This window comes from Petromyzon marinus, chromosome 9 (assembly GCF_048934315.1).
Source record: "Petromyzon marinus isolate PM22_M1 ecotype Great Lakes invasive population chromosome 9, UKy_Petmar_22M1.pri1.0, whole genome shotgun sequence".
Taxonomy (NCBI): Eukaryota; Metazoa; Chordata; class Hyperoartia; order Petromyzontiformes; family Petromyzontidae; genus Petromyzon; species Petromyzon marinus.
In genome coordinates this window covers 2,448,027-2,465,930 of record NC_133675.1, presented here as the reverse complement: position 1 = coordinate 2,465,930, position 17,904 = coordinate 2,448,027, and the positions used below count along the sequence as shown (strand labels likewise).

General features: G+C 54.2%; 1 protein-coding gene across 1 annotated transcript in view; it reads left to right on the top strand.

Annotated features, from left to right (window-relative positions):
- LOC116940706 (RNA-binding protein 20-like) overlaps positions 1-17,904 on the top strand; it is a 44,218-nt gene that overhangs the window by 16,125 nt on the left and 10,189 nt on the right. Inside the window, exons 3-7 of the mRNA XM_076065810.1 lie at positions 194-255; positions 1,897-1,935; positions 2,347-2,393; positions 2,924-3,015; positions 16,970-17,116. Coding sequence (XP_075921925.1) covers positions 194-255; positions 1,897-1,935; positions 2,347-2,393; positions 2,924-3,015; positions 16,970-17,116 — 387 coding nt within the window. The remainder of the gene's footprint in view (positions 1-193; positions 256-1,896; positions 1,936-2,346; positions 2,394-2,923; positions 3,016-16,969; positions 17,117-17,904) is intronic.

Sequence of the window (17,904 nt, the reverse complement as noted above, 5' to 3'; positions counted from 1 at the left end):
CCCTAGGATGGCTTAGCCTTTAATAATTGAGTACATCAGCGCTGGGGAGATGAACACGGCGGGCATGGTGCTGTTCCGCTCCGTCGTCTCGTGCGTCGCTACGACCTCAATAGGTGCTCGCTAACCGCACTTGCCCTAACCGTCTGTGTAGGCGACATGGGAGATCGTTGTCTTGTGTGTGTGCCCACGGCAGGGTTGGCGGCAGCACATCACTGGCAAGAAGCACAGGAGCAAGTGTCGTGTGTTCGCCTTGCGGTGAGTGCCAGAGCAGCCATCACCACCATCCACCACAAGCGCCACCACTGCAACCACGACCACCACCACTGCCACCACCATCCACTACAATCACCACCATCCACTACAATCACCACCATCGTCACCACCACCATCGTCACCACCACCACCACCCCTATGATCATCAACACAGCCACCACTGCCACCGCCGCCACCGCCGCCACCACCGCCACCACCGCCACCACCACCATCCATTACAATCACGACCATCGTCACCAAAGACAAAGATCCCTCGTGTAGCCTTAACAGACTGTGGGGGCAAGTGCTGTTAGCGAGCACCTATGAAGGCCGGAATGGTACACAAGGGGGTGGGGTGGCCAGCACCACGCACGACCGCCTTTGTCTCCCCAGTGGCGATGTTTACACACCGCAGTCGACCTATGGGAGGCCCAGAACTGGTTCAGATAATCGTCACTGGTGTTGGCCGTGAGCGGGAATTGAACCTGGGTCGCCGGGTTCATTGCGCAGCGCGCTAACCGCTACACTACCGCTCTCCACCCATCGTCACCACCACCATAACCACCACCACCAGTGCGGCCACCACCGGTGTTAATTTCTCTGTTGTGACAAAGCACATGTGCAGACAGGAGGGGAGGGCATGTTACTGAGACAAGCATCGGTCTTGTTGTTCCTACCTCCTGTTTTTTTAACCAGGAGTTGAGATGAACCCGTTGAGACGCATGAAAACAGCATTACGTATTTCACTAGGAAGGGAGACCTGGGTTAGAGCAAGAACTGAGCGCAGAGTGCAAAGTGCCTGTGAATAATTTTTAAGTTGAACGAACGTTCACCCGGGGGGTTGGCGACCTTTTTTTTTGCCAGTGTCATAAGTGATGAAAAATAAGAATATGTTTAAACCCTTTCTGGCAATAAAACAGGTGTGAAAATGCCTTGCAAAGGGTCTATGTTTTGTGCTTGAACATCTTAACACCTATTTTATTGTCGGAAAAGGGTTAAACCTATTCTTCAACATGATTTAAAACAATATTTCTTCTTATTCATTTTTGATACTTTTGTAGGAGTAATTTCGAGACACTACACTGGCATAAAGGGTCCCATAGATGTCACTGCTCGAGCTGAGCTGTAAGTGTTGTGATACTCGCATTGTCTTCGTATTGTTTCCCTTTTGGCGTTCTGTGGTCTAACACTGGAGAGACAAGGCCATACACAAGGCTGTCCCTATACTACCCACGTGACTTTACCGAAAGACCCAACGAGTATGAATTCCTGCAGTCACGAAAGCTTTTTAGTCAAGATTTAAGGGTGTCTCTGGTGTAGGCCAATCAGTTTTAAAGACAATGCCATCTATTTATCAGAGCATGTTTGTTTGCATGTTTTGCCACAAGTATATGTGGTTAATGCAGACTTAATGCCTTGCAAAAGATATCGAGTTGGTGTTGGAACATCTGAACACCTGTTTTATTGCCAGAAAGGGTAAAACCTATTTTAAAATCCAGATGTCGGGAAACCGAGAGGTTGGTGACCAATGGTTGGAACCTGGCGGAAGAAAGGAAGAGATGGTGAGGTCTGGTGACATCAACGGCATTGACCACGGTGACATGCCGCTGCCCTTGACGTTCGTTGTGTTCCTCGTGGTTTCAGATTCCCTACCTGGAGGCCGGCAGCAGACAGCTTGCACAGGTCGGTCTCTATCCGTCCGTCCGTGCGGTCACGTGTGTGTGTGTGTGCGCGCTTGTGTTTATGCCTCTCCGTCCTTCTCTCCTCTCTGTCTGTACCGTCTATCCGTCTGTCACTCTATCAGTCTGTCCATCGGTCGGTGCGTCTGTGCGTACGTGCGCACAGACGCGCCGTTTCTTTTAACACGGGCGGAACCTTACGAATGATTTCCCGTCGCACGGTGGCGGGTAGCGTCGGGCTGCAACGCTGCGTAAATGTTTTTTGCGACGGTGGTTGGGGGCCGTGGCGACCCAGCCGCGTGACGAACATTATTTTTTTTGGGGGCGGTGGCGGGTGGTATACGGGCTGGTAGCGTGCCAAGTTTTGCCAACTGGCCCTGCGGGACTCTTTAACAGGTGTGTCTGCTCCCGGCAGGTCCCCGCTGCAGTTTGGGTTACCAGGCAACGGTCCCAGCCCGTCTGGTGAGGCCGCGATTCACCGGCGCTGCGAACGCCGCGAGCGACGCGTTGGTTCGGGGCAGGGCCGCGTGCGCTCTGCGAGTTTCGGTGCCCAAGATGTATGGCCTTCCTGTGTGCGTGTTTTGTTGTTGTGGGTTATTCACGTCGCGCGCGATACAAACGACGCGTGAAGACGCGCGCTCGTGCGCGGCTGCCTTTTAATGTCGGAGAGATTAATTGACGAATGTTTTACATCGTTTAATCGGTGGGGGACCAGCGGTTTGCGCGCCGCACCGTAACCACGGCCACCTGAGTTCGATTCCCGGCCACGGCTAACATCGGTGGGACGCAGTAATATCCGAATCGGTCCTGAGACCCAAGCTTCACCAACCCACCCTGACCAGCGCGATGAAGTATGGTCAAACAACCCCCACGACCAAGGCGGCATGGGGAGGCCTTCATCCAGCGGTGGATTGACAAACAGATGGAAGCTATTTATAGTTAACTATGATTTTTGTCTCATTGTGAGCGTAATTCTGCCTTGCCTTCTGCAGTTGACGGGCCCAGCGGCGCCTCACCAGCGTTTGGTGGCTTTGCCGCGCTCCCCAGCCTCCCCCCCGGCGCTCCCCCCACACCGGTACAGCAGGTGCGGCACGTGCACTCACCCGCACACACGTGCACTCACGCACACACAAAGATCCCCCATATAGCCTGTAACAGACTGTAGGGGCAAGTGCTGTTAGCGAGCACCTATGAAGGCCGGAACGGTACACGAGGGGGTGGGTGGCCAGCACCACGCCCGACCGCCTTTGTCTCCCTAGTGGCGATGTTTACACACCGCACCAGGTACTCATTTGAGGCTGAGTCGACCTAGGGGACGCCCGGGACCGGTTCAGATAATCGTCACTGGTGTTGGCCGTGAGCGGGAATCGAACCCGTGTTGCCAGGTTCATAGCGCAGCGCGCTAACTGCTACACTACCGCTCCCCACGCACACACACGCGCACTCGCGCGCACACACGTGCATCACGCACTCGCGACCTGGTGCGGTGGTTGTTTTCCCCGCCCGCGAGCTGTGAGCCGGTTAAACAAATAAAACTTGCACTTGAAAGACCTGCCGCTCACAGTGACAAATGAGCCCCTTGCGCTGCTCCCCTCCGTGCAGAGGAGGACCGGAGGTGTAAGCCATCGCGTGTGCAGGCAGCGCAACTGCACCAGGGCCTACGGGCTGGAGGCAAACTATGGAGAGGAAGTGAAATTGGATCGGGGATGGCGGGGCGGGGGGGGGGGGACAGGGACCCATTTAATTCCTAACACCGAGGTGCGTGCCAACCGACCACGCTGTGCCACCACCGGCAGGTGCCCCCCCCCCCGACCCCCCAGATCGCGTCGAAGAGAAACGGCATCGCCGCTCACCTATGCTCTGCACGGGACGCGCCCCTCGCCCTCATTAGCGAGGCGACCCCCGGGTCGTTACATAATCGGCACGCGGACATATTTGGGCAGTGGCCGGTGAGCGCGTGACGGTCGCGGGGATCGGATGGCGGGTGCCGCTGCCATCGAATTTCGGTGCCAAGCCCTCGTGGGCGTTTACAACCTGTTTTCTTTTTTAAACTGCGTCCATAACCTCGTTCCACATTTTATTGTTCATAAGGAGTTGTAAGGATCTCTACAGATGTCTACGGGTGTGCACGGATGTGTGACGCCTCACTCTCTGTGAGATGTGTGTGGGCTTCTCCGCTCACGCACGTACCCGTTTCCGCCTTGGGACTCGGCGTGCGTGCGCACATTCGTGTGGCCAATGGCCGGCTGTTGACGTGACTCCTGCCCCCTCCCCGTGACCCCTGACCCCGTGGCCTCACACGTGCCCTTTCTGTTTTGACGCTGCCGACCGCCGGGAGAAAATGTCCCTGGCGTGCAATCTCCGGGAAACTTGAAGCCGCTTCGTGGAGGATTCCCCAGGAGGCCTCTGAAGGGTCCAGCGGAAGAGTTTGGCCATCTTCATACAAAACGTGGGCGCAAGAGTCGCGCTCACCACCGCCACCACGACTTCTCTTCCTCCACGTTTTGACTTAAGGCTTTCGTGACTGCAGGAATTCATATTCTTTGGGTCTTTCGGTAAAGCCACGTAGATAGACGTTTCGATCGCAACACAAGCAATCGTCATCAGGTCATTTGAGGCTGTCGGAAATTGGGCTGTTACTCTGATTGATAACAACCTTGTCACCGTCTAACTTTTTAATATGTGGATCTGGCTTCTTCTTGGACATTGAGGCGGCTCAGAGAGAATAAGATTGATCCGATTCGAACTGGACAATTTAGACAAGACTCTCTTGCAATCACACTTAACATTGACAGAAAAAATGTCCACATCTGATTGGGACCATGTAGATAACATGACAGCTTCTTCAGCCGCCTCAATGTCCAAGAAGAAGCCAGATCCACATATTAAAAAGTTAGACGTTGACAAGGTTGTTATCAATCAAAGTAACAGCCAAATTTCCGACAGCCTCAAATCACCTGATGACGATTGCTTGTGTTGCGATCGAAACGTCTATCTACGTGGTTTTACCGAAAGACCCAAAGAATATTCCTCCACGTCATTTGTTTAATTTAGAATCAGCTAAAGGACACTGGAATTAGACTGAGACAGAAAGAGGAACACGTGGATGAGAGAACATGTGCAAGTTGATAGAATCATATTTCCTGTGAAGAAAAGTAAGTGGGGTTGGGCAGGGACGATGGCCCGTGGTCGAGACTAACGCCGGAATGACAGCCTAAGGATGGAGTGCGTTTGAGAGGACGTCCACCGCCGATGCGGGGCACAGGAGCCACGGTCGCATCGCAAGGTCGTGATCGATGGCGGCAACTTGGGGAGGCCCTTCATCCAGTGGTTGATTTATCACGGCCGATGATAAATATCTCAACGCTGTCTGCATTCGGGCAGCTGGCCAGCATGTCCTCTCTCGGGAGCTGCTATCAATTAAAATGAAAGGACCCGCAAGCGACATTAGAAGCCTCCCCCTGACATCCCGCGAGGGCCTACCTTAACCTAGACCAATGAGCAGCCCCCGCTGCGTGCCTCTGTGCCTTGCGAGCACTCTGGGCCCCGTCGGGGGGAACGCACTAAATTTACACGGCGCGTTTAATTTCATCCGTCATTGGTGATCCATTAACTCGCCGACGCTTGAGAACCCACTTTAATCCGAGCGCCTTTGAACCACCCGGACTCCGCGCGTATGCCGCGTCAGCACGGACGTCGCATCGTTGCCACATCGCCCCGGAGCCAATGGGACACTGAGACGCCTCTCGCGTGACTTTAATATTTCGGCGCGGGCGCCGTTGGCAAACATATAAATAAGTGGCAGTCGGATGACCGCGACTCTTCTCTTTGTGCCGTGTCGCTTACAATTCTTTGATGTCGGCTCCGACTCAAACGCTCGGCTCGGCGCCTCTCCGCAGCTGCCGAACGTGAACGTCGCGTTTCACGATCGCACGGCGCCCGGCACGCGGCCGCGAGACGGCGAACGCACCGTGAATCACGTACCGCAGTGAACTCTGTGGGTCTATGTGCATCCACATTGCGGTGAACTACTGTGAACTGCATAAGAGTCTCGTGGTTTCTATGTGAGAGACAATGGTTGTCTACGTGGGGCTGTGGGTCACCAAATTAGTCTGTCGGTCTCTGTGCGAGTCTAATGGTCTCAATGTGAGGCCGTGGGTCTCTGCGAATCTAATGGTCTCCATGTGAGTTTGTGGGTCTCTATCTGAGTCAAATGGTCTCAATGTGAGGCTGCGGGTCTCTATGTGAGAGTGTGCGTCTATGTGCACCCACATTGTGGGATACTGCTGTGAACTGTATACGAGTCTAGTGGTCTCTATTTGAGTCAATGGTCGTTTTAGTGAGGTTGTGGGTCTCCAAATGATTCTGGGTCTCTGTGCGAGTCTAATAGTCTCAACGTGAGTCTGTGGGTCTTTGTGTGAGTCTCTGAGTCACTGCAGTGCGAGATCGCCACATGTGAGGCGTGCGCCAAGTCCTTCGGCCTGCTGACTCACCAGACCAATGCTGTGCAGCATTGGTCTGAGCGAGCAAACTCTGGACGGGTCTCAACCTCCCGGGCGTCGACTCACGCGCGCGTGTTGAACGCCCGTCCATGAAGCCCGTTACGACGTAATGTAGAAGGAAGCTCCTCTCTTCGATTGACGACATCACGTTTATCCCTCTATTTGAGACCGAAACAGGAGGATGTCTTCACAACTCTGGCTGTCGCCTGATGCGGCTGGTTGCAGTTATCGGTGAAACGTCATGGGTTTACTGTCCAACACGCCGGTGTGCTGAGCTAGTAACGAATTGGCACGTTTTGTTCACGTGACAAACCTTGTTAAGTGGCTGTGTCGGGTGGTGGCAGGTTTAATGACGCATGTATATTCGCACAATCTAACCAGAAATCTTCTTATAGAGATGGAAGCTGAATTTCACGAGAAGATTGGGAGTATTTATGATCGGCGGCTAATTGTTTGGTGCGTGCTTTGCCACGCGCGGGGGGGGGGGGGCGGGGGGGGGGCGCAGAGGGGAATGCAGAAGTGGGGTTCACGTGCAATTTGCAATTTTTGTTCCGATTCTTTTTTTCCCCCTCCAACCGCGAGTCCAGTAGGTCATCCATTTGTAAAATGAAAAACACGCTCAAAATAGACGGGTGCCCGTCTGGGGACTTGACTTGTTGATAACACAGGGCGGTGGGCCATCGGCGTTTAAAGGGCGCGCGCGCGCGTGCCCGTGACGCTCACTGGCTGGCTCGCTCGCTCGCTCGCTCGCTCTTGCGGACCTTTGAAATCTCGGAGGCCTTCTTCTCGTGCACGCGATCGTTGACCGGACTTTTGCCCCAGGCCGCGGGAGCGTGGGGGTTAGGGTTCAGCGCGGTGGTGATGGTGGTGTTGTTTTCGTTATAATAATAGTGATTATCATTATTACGAAGCTTGTTTACCCAGGAAAGCCTCGCTGAGTCTCAAGACACACGAGGGGGTTTAGTGTTCATACTCTTTGGTTCTATTCGGTAAAGTCACGTAGGTAAAAAAATAAAACAACAAAAATCACGACGTTTCGGCCACAACACAAGCGGCCTTCATCAGGTGAAGGGACCAGCCTGTCTCGAAGACTGCGCTGGAGTGAAACAGAGCCAAGCTCAGACTGCGACCTTTAAGCTGTGTGAGAGGGATTAAGGTGCCTCGATAAAGGAATTAGCATAAAAAATTGGCATTTGATTGGCAGACTTAGCATGATGAAAGGTGTAGCTTCAAATCTAGAATTGGGTTTAGTGTTGCTGTGGGTAATCGGAACCGAGTAAGTTGCAGGGAATATTTCAGCATTGCGATGTTTTAACCAATATCGGTTACATTTTGTCTGCGTGTTTTCTTTTTGCTGTCGGAGGAAAGTGGGGAATCCTCAGAATTCCCATTGCAGAACAGGGGCAGAACATAAAAGCTCCGTACAGTACGGCGCCCGAGTCGGGGAAACAAATTCAGATCCTTGTCGCTGCCGCCCTCCCGAAGAGGTGACGTGCACTCCACGCTCCGTCTCTCCGCACGGTTAGCGAGTCCAGGTAGTGGTATTATATGTAAGTATGTTGGACTTACTTCGCGCCAGACATAGCCAACCATGCTAATCGGAGGTGCGGGGGAAGGACAACAATCTAAACAAACAAAAAAGCAAGGATTTGATGTAGGGGCAGCTGTTCCTCACTTGGAACCGACTGGTGAGAATCCGCCCAGCCGCTCGTGAGCGGCAGCTGCCAGGTGGATTATTGCATCGCAGGATCGTTGAAAGGGGTGGCGGTGGCAGCTTGGGGAGATGCCTTCATCCAGCAGTGGATTGACCATGGCTGATAACGATGAACACGGGACTCTGTGGAGAAAAGGTCTTCCCGTTTACACGGGAAGACCTGGGAAATGAAAGTGAAAACGCAGCGCACGGCGTCGGAACATCCTGTGGGAAATTAGCACGCAGGCCTCCTCCGCAGGAGCCTCTCCCCCCGGCTAACGGAACGCGGTTGTTCCTCTCCCCGCCTCGCCCCGGCCGGTGTGGTCGCTCCCGTGGCGCACGCCCGCTGGCCGTGCGGACCCCTGCACGTGCGACGCGGCGGGGGGCGGCAGCGGGTGGTAAAGCCGCCGATCCCCATCGTGATATCCCCTCCACGTCTTGAGATGTCTTTGCCGCGGTGCTTCTGTACGCGTCCCGCTTTGACGCTGCTGCCGCTGCGACGCCGTTGAGACGTCCCCGCTGCTCGTTCTGTGCCTGACGCCCGATTTGTCGCGTTTGAGAAATAGAAAACCTACAAAAAGAATTCGCAAACGCTTAATCTGACAAGAGTTTGGATTCGTGACTAGTTTCTTTGGGGGTTAGATTGGCGTGTAGGTATAATGGCAATGTTTAACTCTAGCCCTCCACCACCCAGCGACAGAGCCAATCGAATTGAGTTGTTACGGCGTGGGGGCGAACGTGCCGATTGATTGTTTCATCGGCAACACCACAGGAGGAGGAGGAACGTTCAAAAGCCCAAGAGAGATTTTGGACATTGATTGTACAAAGTCGAGTCGCTGGAGATTACGTCCAACATTATCGACAGTGGATGTTAATCCGTACGTTAACTCTCACGTTCATACACTGGCATTCTGTGCATTGTGACCACTGTGTCTGTGAGAGCTGCCACGAGATTGCTCCGCGGGGGCGGTGGGGGTGCGGGGCAGCTGTGCACCACACTCCTGTCGCTCCGCGCGCTTCTCCCCGACGCCGCCCCCGGCCCGCGTCACGGCTGCACGTTCCACGTCGCCCGACGTCTCGCATCGCCGGCCCGACGCCGCTTACTCGTAGCTCTTCACCCCTGCCGATTGTTGGCCGCGACAGACTCGCAAATATGCGGCGTGAGGAAAGCCCACGCAGCCGCGACCTTTCCTCGTTGTACGCGGCCTTCAGAGCGGCCCGGCACGTTGCGCCCTCGTGGCGTGTTTTTCATTTTAGGCACGAGTCACGCCAGAATAGTTTTCTATTGGACGTAATTTACGAGCCGCGATATGGAAATAATTGCGGAGGAGTTGGAGAGATGGGGAGGGGTGGAGAGCGAAGGGCGAGAGAGACGGAATTAGAAAAATAATTTAATTATTCCGTATCAAGGCTAATAAATTACACCGGAGGAAAAAAATATTCTTGAGCCACCACGAAATATCTCAGCTCCCAGTGCATTCAATGGCTCTGGGATGGATCGCTAAATATAAAGCGTAATGTGACCCAGCGCAGAGGGCATTTACACGAGTTACAGTGAGGGAAAAAAGTATTTGATCCCCTGCTGATTTTGTACGTTTGCCCACTGACAAATAAATGATCAGTCTATAATTTTAACGGTAAGTTTATTTGAACAGTGAGAGACAGAATAACAACAACAAAATCCAGAAAAACGCATGTCAAAAATGTTATAAATTGATGTGCATTTTAATGAGGAAAATAAGTATTTGAGCCCTCTGCAAAACATGACTTAGTACTTGGTGGCAAAACCCTTGTTGGCAATCACAGAGGTCAGACGTTTATTGTAGTTGGCCACCAGGTTTGCACACATCTCAGGAGGGATTTTGTCCCACTCCTCTTTGCAGATCTTCTCCAAGTCATTAAGGTTTCGAGGCTGACGTTTGGCAACTCGAACCTTCAGCTCCCTCCACATATTTTCTATGGGATTAAGGTCTGGAGACTGGCTAGGCCACTCCAGGACCTTAATGTGCTTCTTCTTGAGCCACTCCTTTGTTGCCTTGGCTGTGTGTTTTGGGTCATTGTCATGCTGGAATACCCATCCACGACCCATTTTCAATGCCCTGGCTGAGGGAAGGAGGTTCTCACCCAAGATTTGACGGTACATGGCCCCGTCCATAGTCCCTTTGATGCGGTGAAATTGTCCTGTCCCCTTAGCAGAAAAACACCCCCAAGGCATAATGTTTCCACCTCCATGTTTGACGGTGGGGATGGTGTTCTTGGGGTCATAGGCATCATTCCTCCTCCTCCTCCTCCAAACACGGAGAGTTGAGTTGATGCCAAAGAGCTCCATTTTGGTTTCATCTGACCACAACACTTTCACCCAGTTGTCCTCTGAATCATTCAGATGTTCATTGGCAAACTTTAGACGGGCATATATATGTGCTTTCTTCAGCAGGGGAACCTTGCGGGCGCTGCAGGATTTCAGTCCTTCACGGCGTAGTGTGTTACCAATTGTTTTCTTGGTGACTATGATCCCAGCTGCCTTGAGATCATTGACAAGATCCTCCCTTGTAGTTCTGGGCTGATTCCTCACCGTTCTCATGATCATTGCAACTCCATGAGGTGAGATCTTGCATGGAGCCCCAGGCAGAGGGAGATTGACAGTTCTTTTGTGTTTCTTCCATTTGTGAATAATCGCACCAACTGTTGTCATCTTCTCACCAAGCTGCTTGGCAATGGTCTTGTAGTCCATTCCAGCTTTGTGTAGGTCTACAATCTTGTCCTTGACATCCTTGGAGAGCTCTTTGGTCTTGGCCATTGTGGAGAGTTTGGAATCTGATTGATTGATTGCTTCTGTGGACAGGTGTCTTTTATACAGGTAACAAGCTGAGATTAGGAGCACTCCCTTTAAGAGTGTGCTCCTAATCTCAGCTCGTTACATGTATAAAAGACACCTGGGAGCCAGAAATCTTTCTGATTGAGAGCGGGTTAAATACTTATTTGCCTCATTAAAATGCAAATCAACTTATAACGTTTTTGACATGCGTTTTTCTGGATTTTGTTGTTGTTATTCTGTCTCTCACTGTTCAAATAAACCTACCATTCAAATTATAGACTGATCATTTCTTTGTCAGTGGGCAAACGTACAAAATCAGCAGGGGATCAATACTTTTTTTTCTTCACTGTACATGGAGGTGAAAATGAAACAATGACAGCGAACAGAAAACACGTCACGCCGGCGCTGTGGGATCCGGTGCGGGGCGCTGACATCTCCTCGTTGGCGGAGCCTCGGGTTCCGGGGCGCTCGATCGCTCGCTCACGGCGGTCCCGGCCCCGGTCGCCATTCAGGGCCCTTGCGACCGGAGCTAAAATCCCGCAGCTTTTTATTACCACGGTCTTATATTTTTTATTCATTTGAGTAACGTGATGATGCTGATCCCCAAATTACTTGTGCTGAGCCAGCCGCAATTGGGTGTGCGGAGAGTGGTGCGCCAGTGGTCTGGGTCACTTGCGCGCCAGTGACGCATCTCTCCTCGCGGACTGCAGCACGGCAACCGATGCACAGCTGCGCACAATTGGAGCTACGCGCTGCACCGTTACGAGGCTTCCAGTTTTTGCTTGAAAATCTTTGTTCTAAAATGTTCCCCAAATGTTATCCAGATTGTGCTATCGGCATCACCTGATGAGACGATGAATCCGTTCTCAAAGCTCTATTTGATTCGATGAACATCTCTCGCTGTGTCAAAGGTGACCGGGCGTGATGCTGGCCACCCGCCCCCTCGTGTGCCGTGCCGGCCTCTGTCAGTGCTCGCTAACAGCACTTGCCAAAACAATCTGTTGATGCTATACGGGGGGGTTTTGTTGCTCGGTTGATGGTTGGGGTTAAGCCAGGAGCATGTAACCTCCCTCGAGTGGGCTTCTTGGTGGTGGTGGTATTGGGACGATCACCACTTGACCACGTGTCGCTCATGTGACGTCTCCAAACAAACAAACTTCCAGAGCTGGAGAGTTTGGTGTGGACCTGAGGTCGCATAGGTGGCTCTTATTCCGCCGACGTGAAAGGAGCAACTGAATCTAGAGTCATTCACAACCGGCTCGTTCATCATCCTCATCATTACCATCAAGAATCATTGTCTGTCCACTGCTAGCTGAAAGCCTGAAGGCATCCCGCACCGTGCTGTGATTTTAATCCATCCCCGCGTCTCTCTGCGGTTCTGTCCCCCCCCGTCTCTCTCGCGGCGATGGAAAGGCAACCATCACCGCGTTCGTCGTCGCTCGGCCAAAGCCACCCGGTTCCTTATCGCGCCGCGTATTTCATCCCTATCATTATCCCCGTGTCGCCGGGCCGCGCGTGCCGCTGACGCGTGACAGCTGTGCCCCGCGGCCGCCATGGGACGCCGCTAAGAGGCTGCCACCCATACGTCGCATTCCGCCACCGGCGAGCGGCCCCTGTGCCGCGATCCGAATTAGCCGGGCCGCGCTCGGCGCAAGCGGCGGAAACCGCCGGCGGCCGGGAGCATTCCCGGGCCTCGCGCCGCGGGCCCCCCTTGCATTAAATAAGTCTTGGGTCGTGTCCACTAATGAAGAGTGAGTTATGGCGCGGTCGTTACGTCGGGAGTTGGGGCGAGGGTTAAAGAGGGAGACGGAGAGAGTGTGCGTGCGCGTGGAGGGTGTGTGTGTGTGGCGTTGGCCCGGCCTGCGAGCGGGCAGTGGTGTGGCGTGGAGGACGTGTGCCCAAGGTGTGAGGAAGGAAACGGGGCCCTCCCACCGGCGCCAGGGCCCGTGAGCCCCGGCCCAGTCGCACCGCCGGCACGCTGGATGGCTACGCCGCTGCGAGTGGCTGAATCTCGGGAGACCAGGATCAGGGGACTAGGCTCTTGGCCAAAGCCACTTTCCTCACCCTCCCCTAACCCCCCGCCCCCCCCCTCGTGCCCCTGGCCGCCTTGGTGCTGCAGTTATCTGCAGTTTGGCAGGGACCCGTGCCGTTTGACGACTCTGTTTGTACTGTGCTAGCGGCGGCGTGGCCATCGAGCGTGTACCGGGGCCACACCGACCGCACTGCGCCCCTGGTTTTTACCCAGGAGGTCCTATGAATAGACGCACGTGCCCCCCCCCCCCCTCTCCCAGCGGGCTCTCACCTGGGTTAAATAAAGGAAACCGATCGGTCCGTCATCGCCGCATTCGCTCGGCCAGAGTGCTTTCCCCACTCGAACGAGCGCGTGGCAACGCTCGCCTCCCATTCACACCCCAGAGCCAGCGGTAAAAATTCCACATTCCTGTGGTGGGGGCCAACCGCCGTTGATTGTCCACAAAGTGGTACTGATTTTATACACCTCAGGGAGATGCAATGAAATTAGCTTATTGGCTTCGGGGGAGGCCTTCACGCAGCAGTGGATAGATCATGTTTGTTGATGATAATACAAATTCGCAACCTGTCAATCCACCGATACGGGCGCACTGTGGAAGTTGGGGGGGGGGGGGACACTACCAGCGAATGGCTCCCTGTGGTTTCTGGATAACCACAGCTGCTGGCTGCCACGGCTCCGTGCCGAGCTGACTGCGCGCGCTACCATGCGACTGCAGGCCCCGCCATCGGCGCCAGCGGTGTCCCTTCATTTGACCCAGAGGTGTAAATCCTGGCCAGTCGCGACTCGTGGAACGATGCCTTGCTGAAAGTGGGGGGGGGGGAATAACGCAGATTAAAAAATACCACCAACTTTTGGCAAGTGTTTTCCGTGTGGGTCTCTTAGCCGTGTTGGGGGTGGGGTGGGGAGGGTAGGGGGTGTCGGGACCCCCACAACACCCACGGCTCCTGCCGCTGCCTTCCGCGGGGGGCCACGGGGCCCTCCAGACCAGGGCCGTTGGTTTTTGGCGGACGGACGAGGCGGCCCGCACGGCGCTCGTGGCCGCTCGTCCCACGCACCGCCCCCCTGCAACCGTAAATCTGCCTCTGGTCACGTCACCGCAGAGCTTTCCTTCCCCAGGGGTGACCTCCTGCGCCAGATTTTCCGTTTCGTGGCCAAACGCTGCGGGTTCTTCTGGGAAAATGTCTTCGCTTTATTTATAATGTCGTAAATGTTTCATTTCGACGCCGCAGAAGCTGAATCATCGGCCCTACAGTGTCACCATTACGATTCAATACGAGCCACATCCACGCGGCGCCTCGCGGACACCGCATCTCAAGACGCTGCGCAGAAACAACGGGACGTGGGCTTCCCAGGGAAGAGAGGCTTGTTTATCTGTTGCGTAACCAAAGGAGACTCAGGTCTTCAGCCTATACAAAACAAGGGGCATGTAGTCAACAGCACGGACGCCTGGGACTAGCAGAAGCAGATGCGCGACTTTCCACTGAGCGGTCGGGGGGGGGGGGGATTGAGTTGGGACTTCGACTGGAATCCTTGGTTAATGAAGCGGAGTGTACGTGGAGTGGTTTATAGTTGGGGTATGTTGGTTGTTGGTGGAGGTGTTGGTGGGGAGCAGTAGCGTAGCGGGTTAGCATGTGGCGCTATGAGCCCAGTGACCTGAGTTGGATTACCGCTCACGTCCGCCAACACCAGTGACGATCTTGGGCCTCCCCCACGTGGACTCGGCTTCAAATGAGTACCTGGTGCGGCGTGTAAACGTCGCTGCTTTGGAGACAAAGGCAGCCGGGTGTGGTGCTGGCCACCCACCTTCTCGTGTGCCGTGCCGGCCTTCAAAGGTGCTCGCAAACAGCACTTGCCGCAACAGTCTGTTAATGCTATACGGGCGATGTTTGTTGCTCGGATGATGGTTGTAGTTAAGCCAGGGGCATGTAACCTCCCTGGAGTGGGCTTCGTGGTGGTGGTGGTATTGGGACGATCACCGCTCGACCACAATTCGTGTCGCCCATGAGACATTTCCAAATAAACTCCCAGAGCTGGAGAGTTTGGTGTGACGAGGGGGTCTGGTGGCTCTCATTCTGCCGACGTGAACAGAGCGACATTGACAGATGGCTCGTTCATCATCCTCATCATTACCATCAAGAATTATTGTCTGTCCACTGCTGGCTGAAAGCCTGACCACACCATCACCATCCCTCACGTGTCCTGCATTGCCACAATCCGCCTGTTCCCTCCTTTGGCTGCAATTCCACCGCCAGTCTCGCTCATTGGCGATCGTTCAGGCTATCGAGGTGACCTCCCTGAGCCCTCTTTATTTCCTTGACGTCGCCGCTTGGGAGACAAAGGTGACCGGGCGTGATGCTGGCCACCCGCCCCCTCGTGCGCCGTGCCGGCCTCTGTCAGTGCTCGCTAACAGCACTTGCCACAGCAATCTGTTGATGCTATACGGGGGGGTTTTGTTGCTCGGTTGATGGTTGGGGTTAAGCCAGGAGCATGTAACCTCCCTCGAGTGGGCTTCTTGGTGGTGGTGGTGGTGGTATTGGAACGATCACCACTTGACCACGTGTCGCCCATGTGACGTCTCCAAACAAACTCCCAGAGCTGGAGAGTTTGGTGTGGACCTGAGGTCGCATAGGTGGCTCTTATTCCGCCGACGTGAAAGGAGCAACTGAATCTAGAGTCATTCACAACCGGCTCGTTCATCATCCTCATCATTACCATCAAGAATTATTGTCTGTCCACTGCTGGCTAAAAGCCTGACCACACCATCACCATCCCTCACGTGTCCTGCATTGCCACAATCCGCCTGTTCCCTCCTTTGGCTGCAATTCCACCGCCAGTCTCGCTCATTGGCGATCGTTCGGGCTATCGAGGTGACCTCCCTGAGCCCTCTTTATTTCCTTGACGTCAGCGTGCCGCCCCTAACTGGCGCGCATTGGCTCCGGTTTTTACTCTCTCGTGCACGCGCTCCCCCCGTCTCTCTTCCGTCTCTCGGTGTCATTCCAATCGCGCGCCTCTCCGCGCTTCTTCTCCTCCGCGCTTTTTCTCTGCGCCTCTCCGTGCACACCCCTGAACCTCCGTGCGTTTTCCTGGGTCTCTCCGAGCGTCCGCACGCGTCCGGTCGCTCGGGTCGGCGGCCGGCGCTCCCGCGAGCGGAGTGCGCCGATTGCCATAACCGGGCAGGGAGGGCGCCACCTGCCCGCCCGCCCGACCGCTGCTCCACCGCGCGTGCTTTATTTATACATTGCCTTTGAAGCGGCCGTGCGTGCGGTCCGAGAGATGGCAGAGCGGCGCGATCGTGCAGCCAGGGGTCGTAAATGTCCACTTAATCCCCCGCGGCGTGGCCGCCGGCGTGCGCGTAATAATAATAAATCATTAGCATTCACGGCCCTCTCCTTGATCAATCCACTGCTGGATGAAGCCCTCCCCGTGCCGTCGTTTGTTTGTCCATACTTCACCCCCACGGCGGCCATATTTGGTAAAGGTGAGGGAAGGGCTACCGAGGATCAGTTCAGATGTCACTCGCCTCCAATGTTAGCCTTGGCCTGTGATCCAGCACTGTGGGGGCAGCAGCGAAGGTTGGTGGATCATGCACAGATGCTGTGAAACTTCCTTCCCGTGGGCATCGAGGAGGTTCCGTACCCTGGCTCGCCAGGAGAAGCCAGTGCAGCAAGTGGACGAATTTATAGTGTTGCCCTTTTGCACGTGTGGGGTTTCTACAGGTGCTCCGGTGTCTTCCCACTTGTAATAAACACTCACACAATTCCCTAAAAACGTTGTGGGGGAAAAAAATACATACGTAAATAAATAACTAACAAGAGCCCTTGGCTTCAGTGTGGCTTTTGTGGATAAATATGTAAAAAAAACTCGACTCTTGTATCGCGTTGCATCGATTTTGGGGGCTCGTCCTTTTGAAAAAAACCCGGACAAACTGAACAAACGCAAGCCAGGCGATTTGTGAACCCGCCTCGAGCTTGACAGCTGCCGTTGCCTTCCACGCAGGATGGGGCCGGCCGAACGGACAGCGCTGGCCGCGTGGTTCACTTCCACAACCTTCCGCCCGTGGCCTTCACTGAGGCCGACATCATCCGGCTAGGCCTGCCCTTCGGCAAGGTCACCAACTACATTCTCATGAGGTCCAAAAACCAGGTGAGGGCGCGTGGGTCAGGGGGGCGATGATAGCCCCGCGCTATGAAAATGGCGCGAGTACCAAAACCCGCGAGCCATTTGGTTTGAGCGTGCTGGGGTCCTTTACAAACACGCGGCTACAAACGGAGCGGCTTGCTCCCCGTCAGACTCTCCGCTGCCGCACGGCGAGTTTACGCTGCCGCACGGCGATGGTTTACCCTTTTCCACGTTCTCAAGTTTGCAAAATATTTGCATTGTGGATTGGCTTTGTCGGTCAAAGTGATCAGGTATGTGACCTTCTTAACCGGCCTGGAATATATTTGGCTGTTACTAAAAATGTCATGGCTTTTCATTCCATTTAAAGAGCCACCGGGGGCAGTTGGTTCTATCTGCCCGCTGACTTTTGACCGTTCCATTTCTGCCCGGTTTGCTACTTTGGTGTCTGTCTCATTGTGCCCCATACGCCCTCGTCAAAATGCCTGCCCGAACGATGAATGAAATCTCTCAGCTTGTGCCGTTATGCCGGTGTTCTTCATTTGACCAACACATGACACGTTAAGGCCGACCTGGGTTATGACGTGAAGACATTTTCATTACACGCAATATATATGTAAACAAAAAGATGTTCATCTAACAAATAGAGACCAAATTAAACAAACATCATTATTACGTAACGCCGTCCAACCGAGTTGCGACCTTCCTTCTGACTTGCGTGCGTGGTGTGGGCGACGCTGTCTGTGCAGCCGCGTCACCGTTATGATTCATGCCGAGAAATCTGCTGCTCAGTTCATATTTGAAATAATCACGCT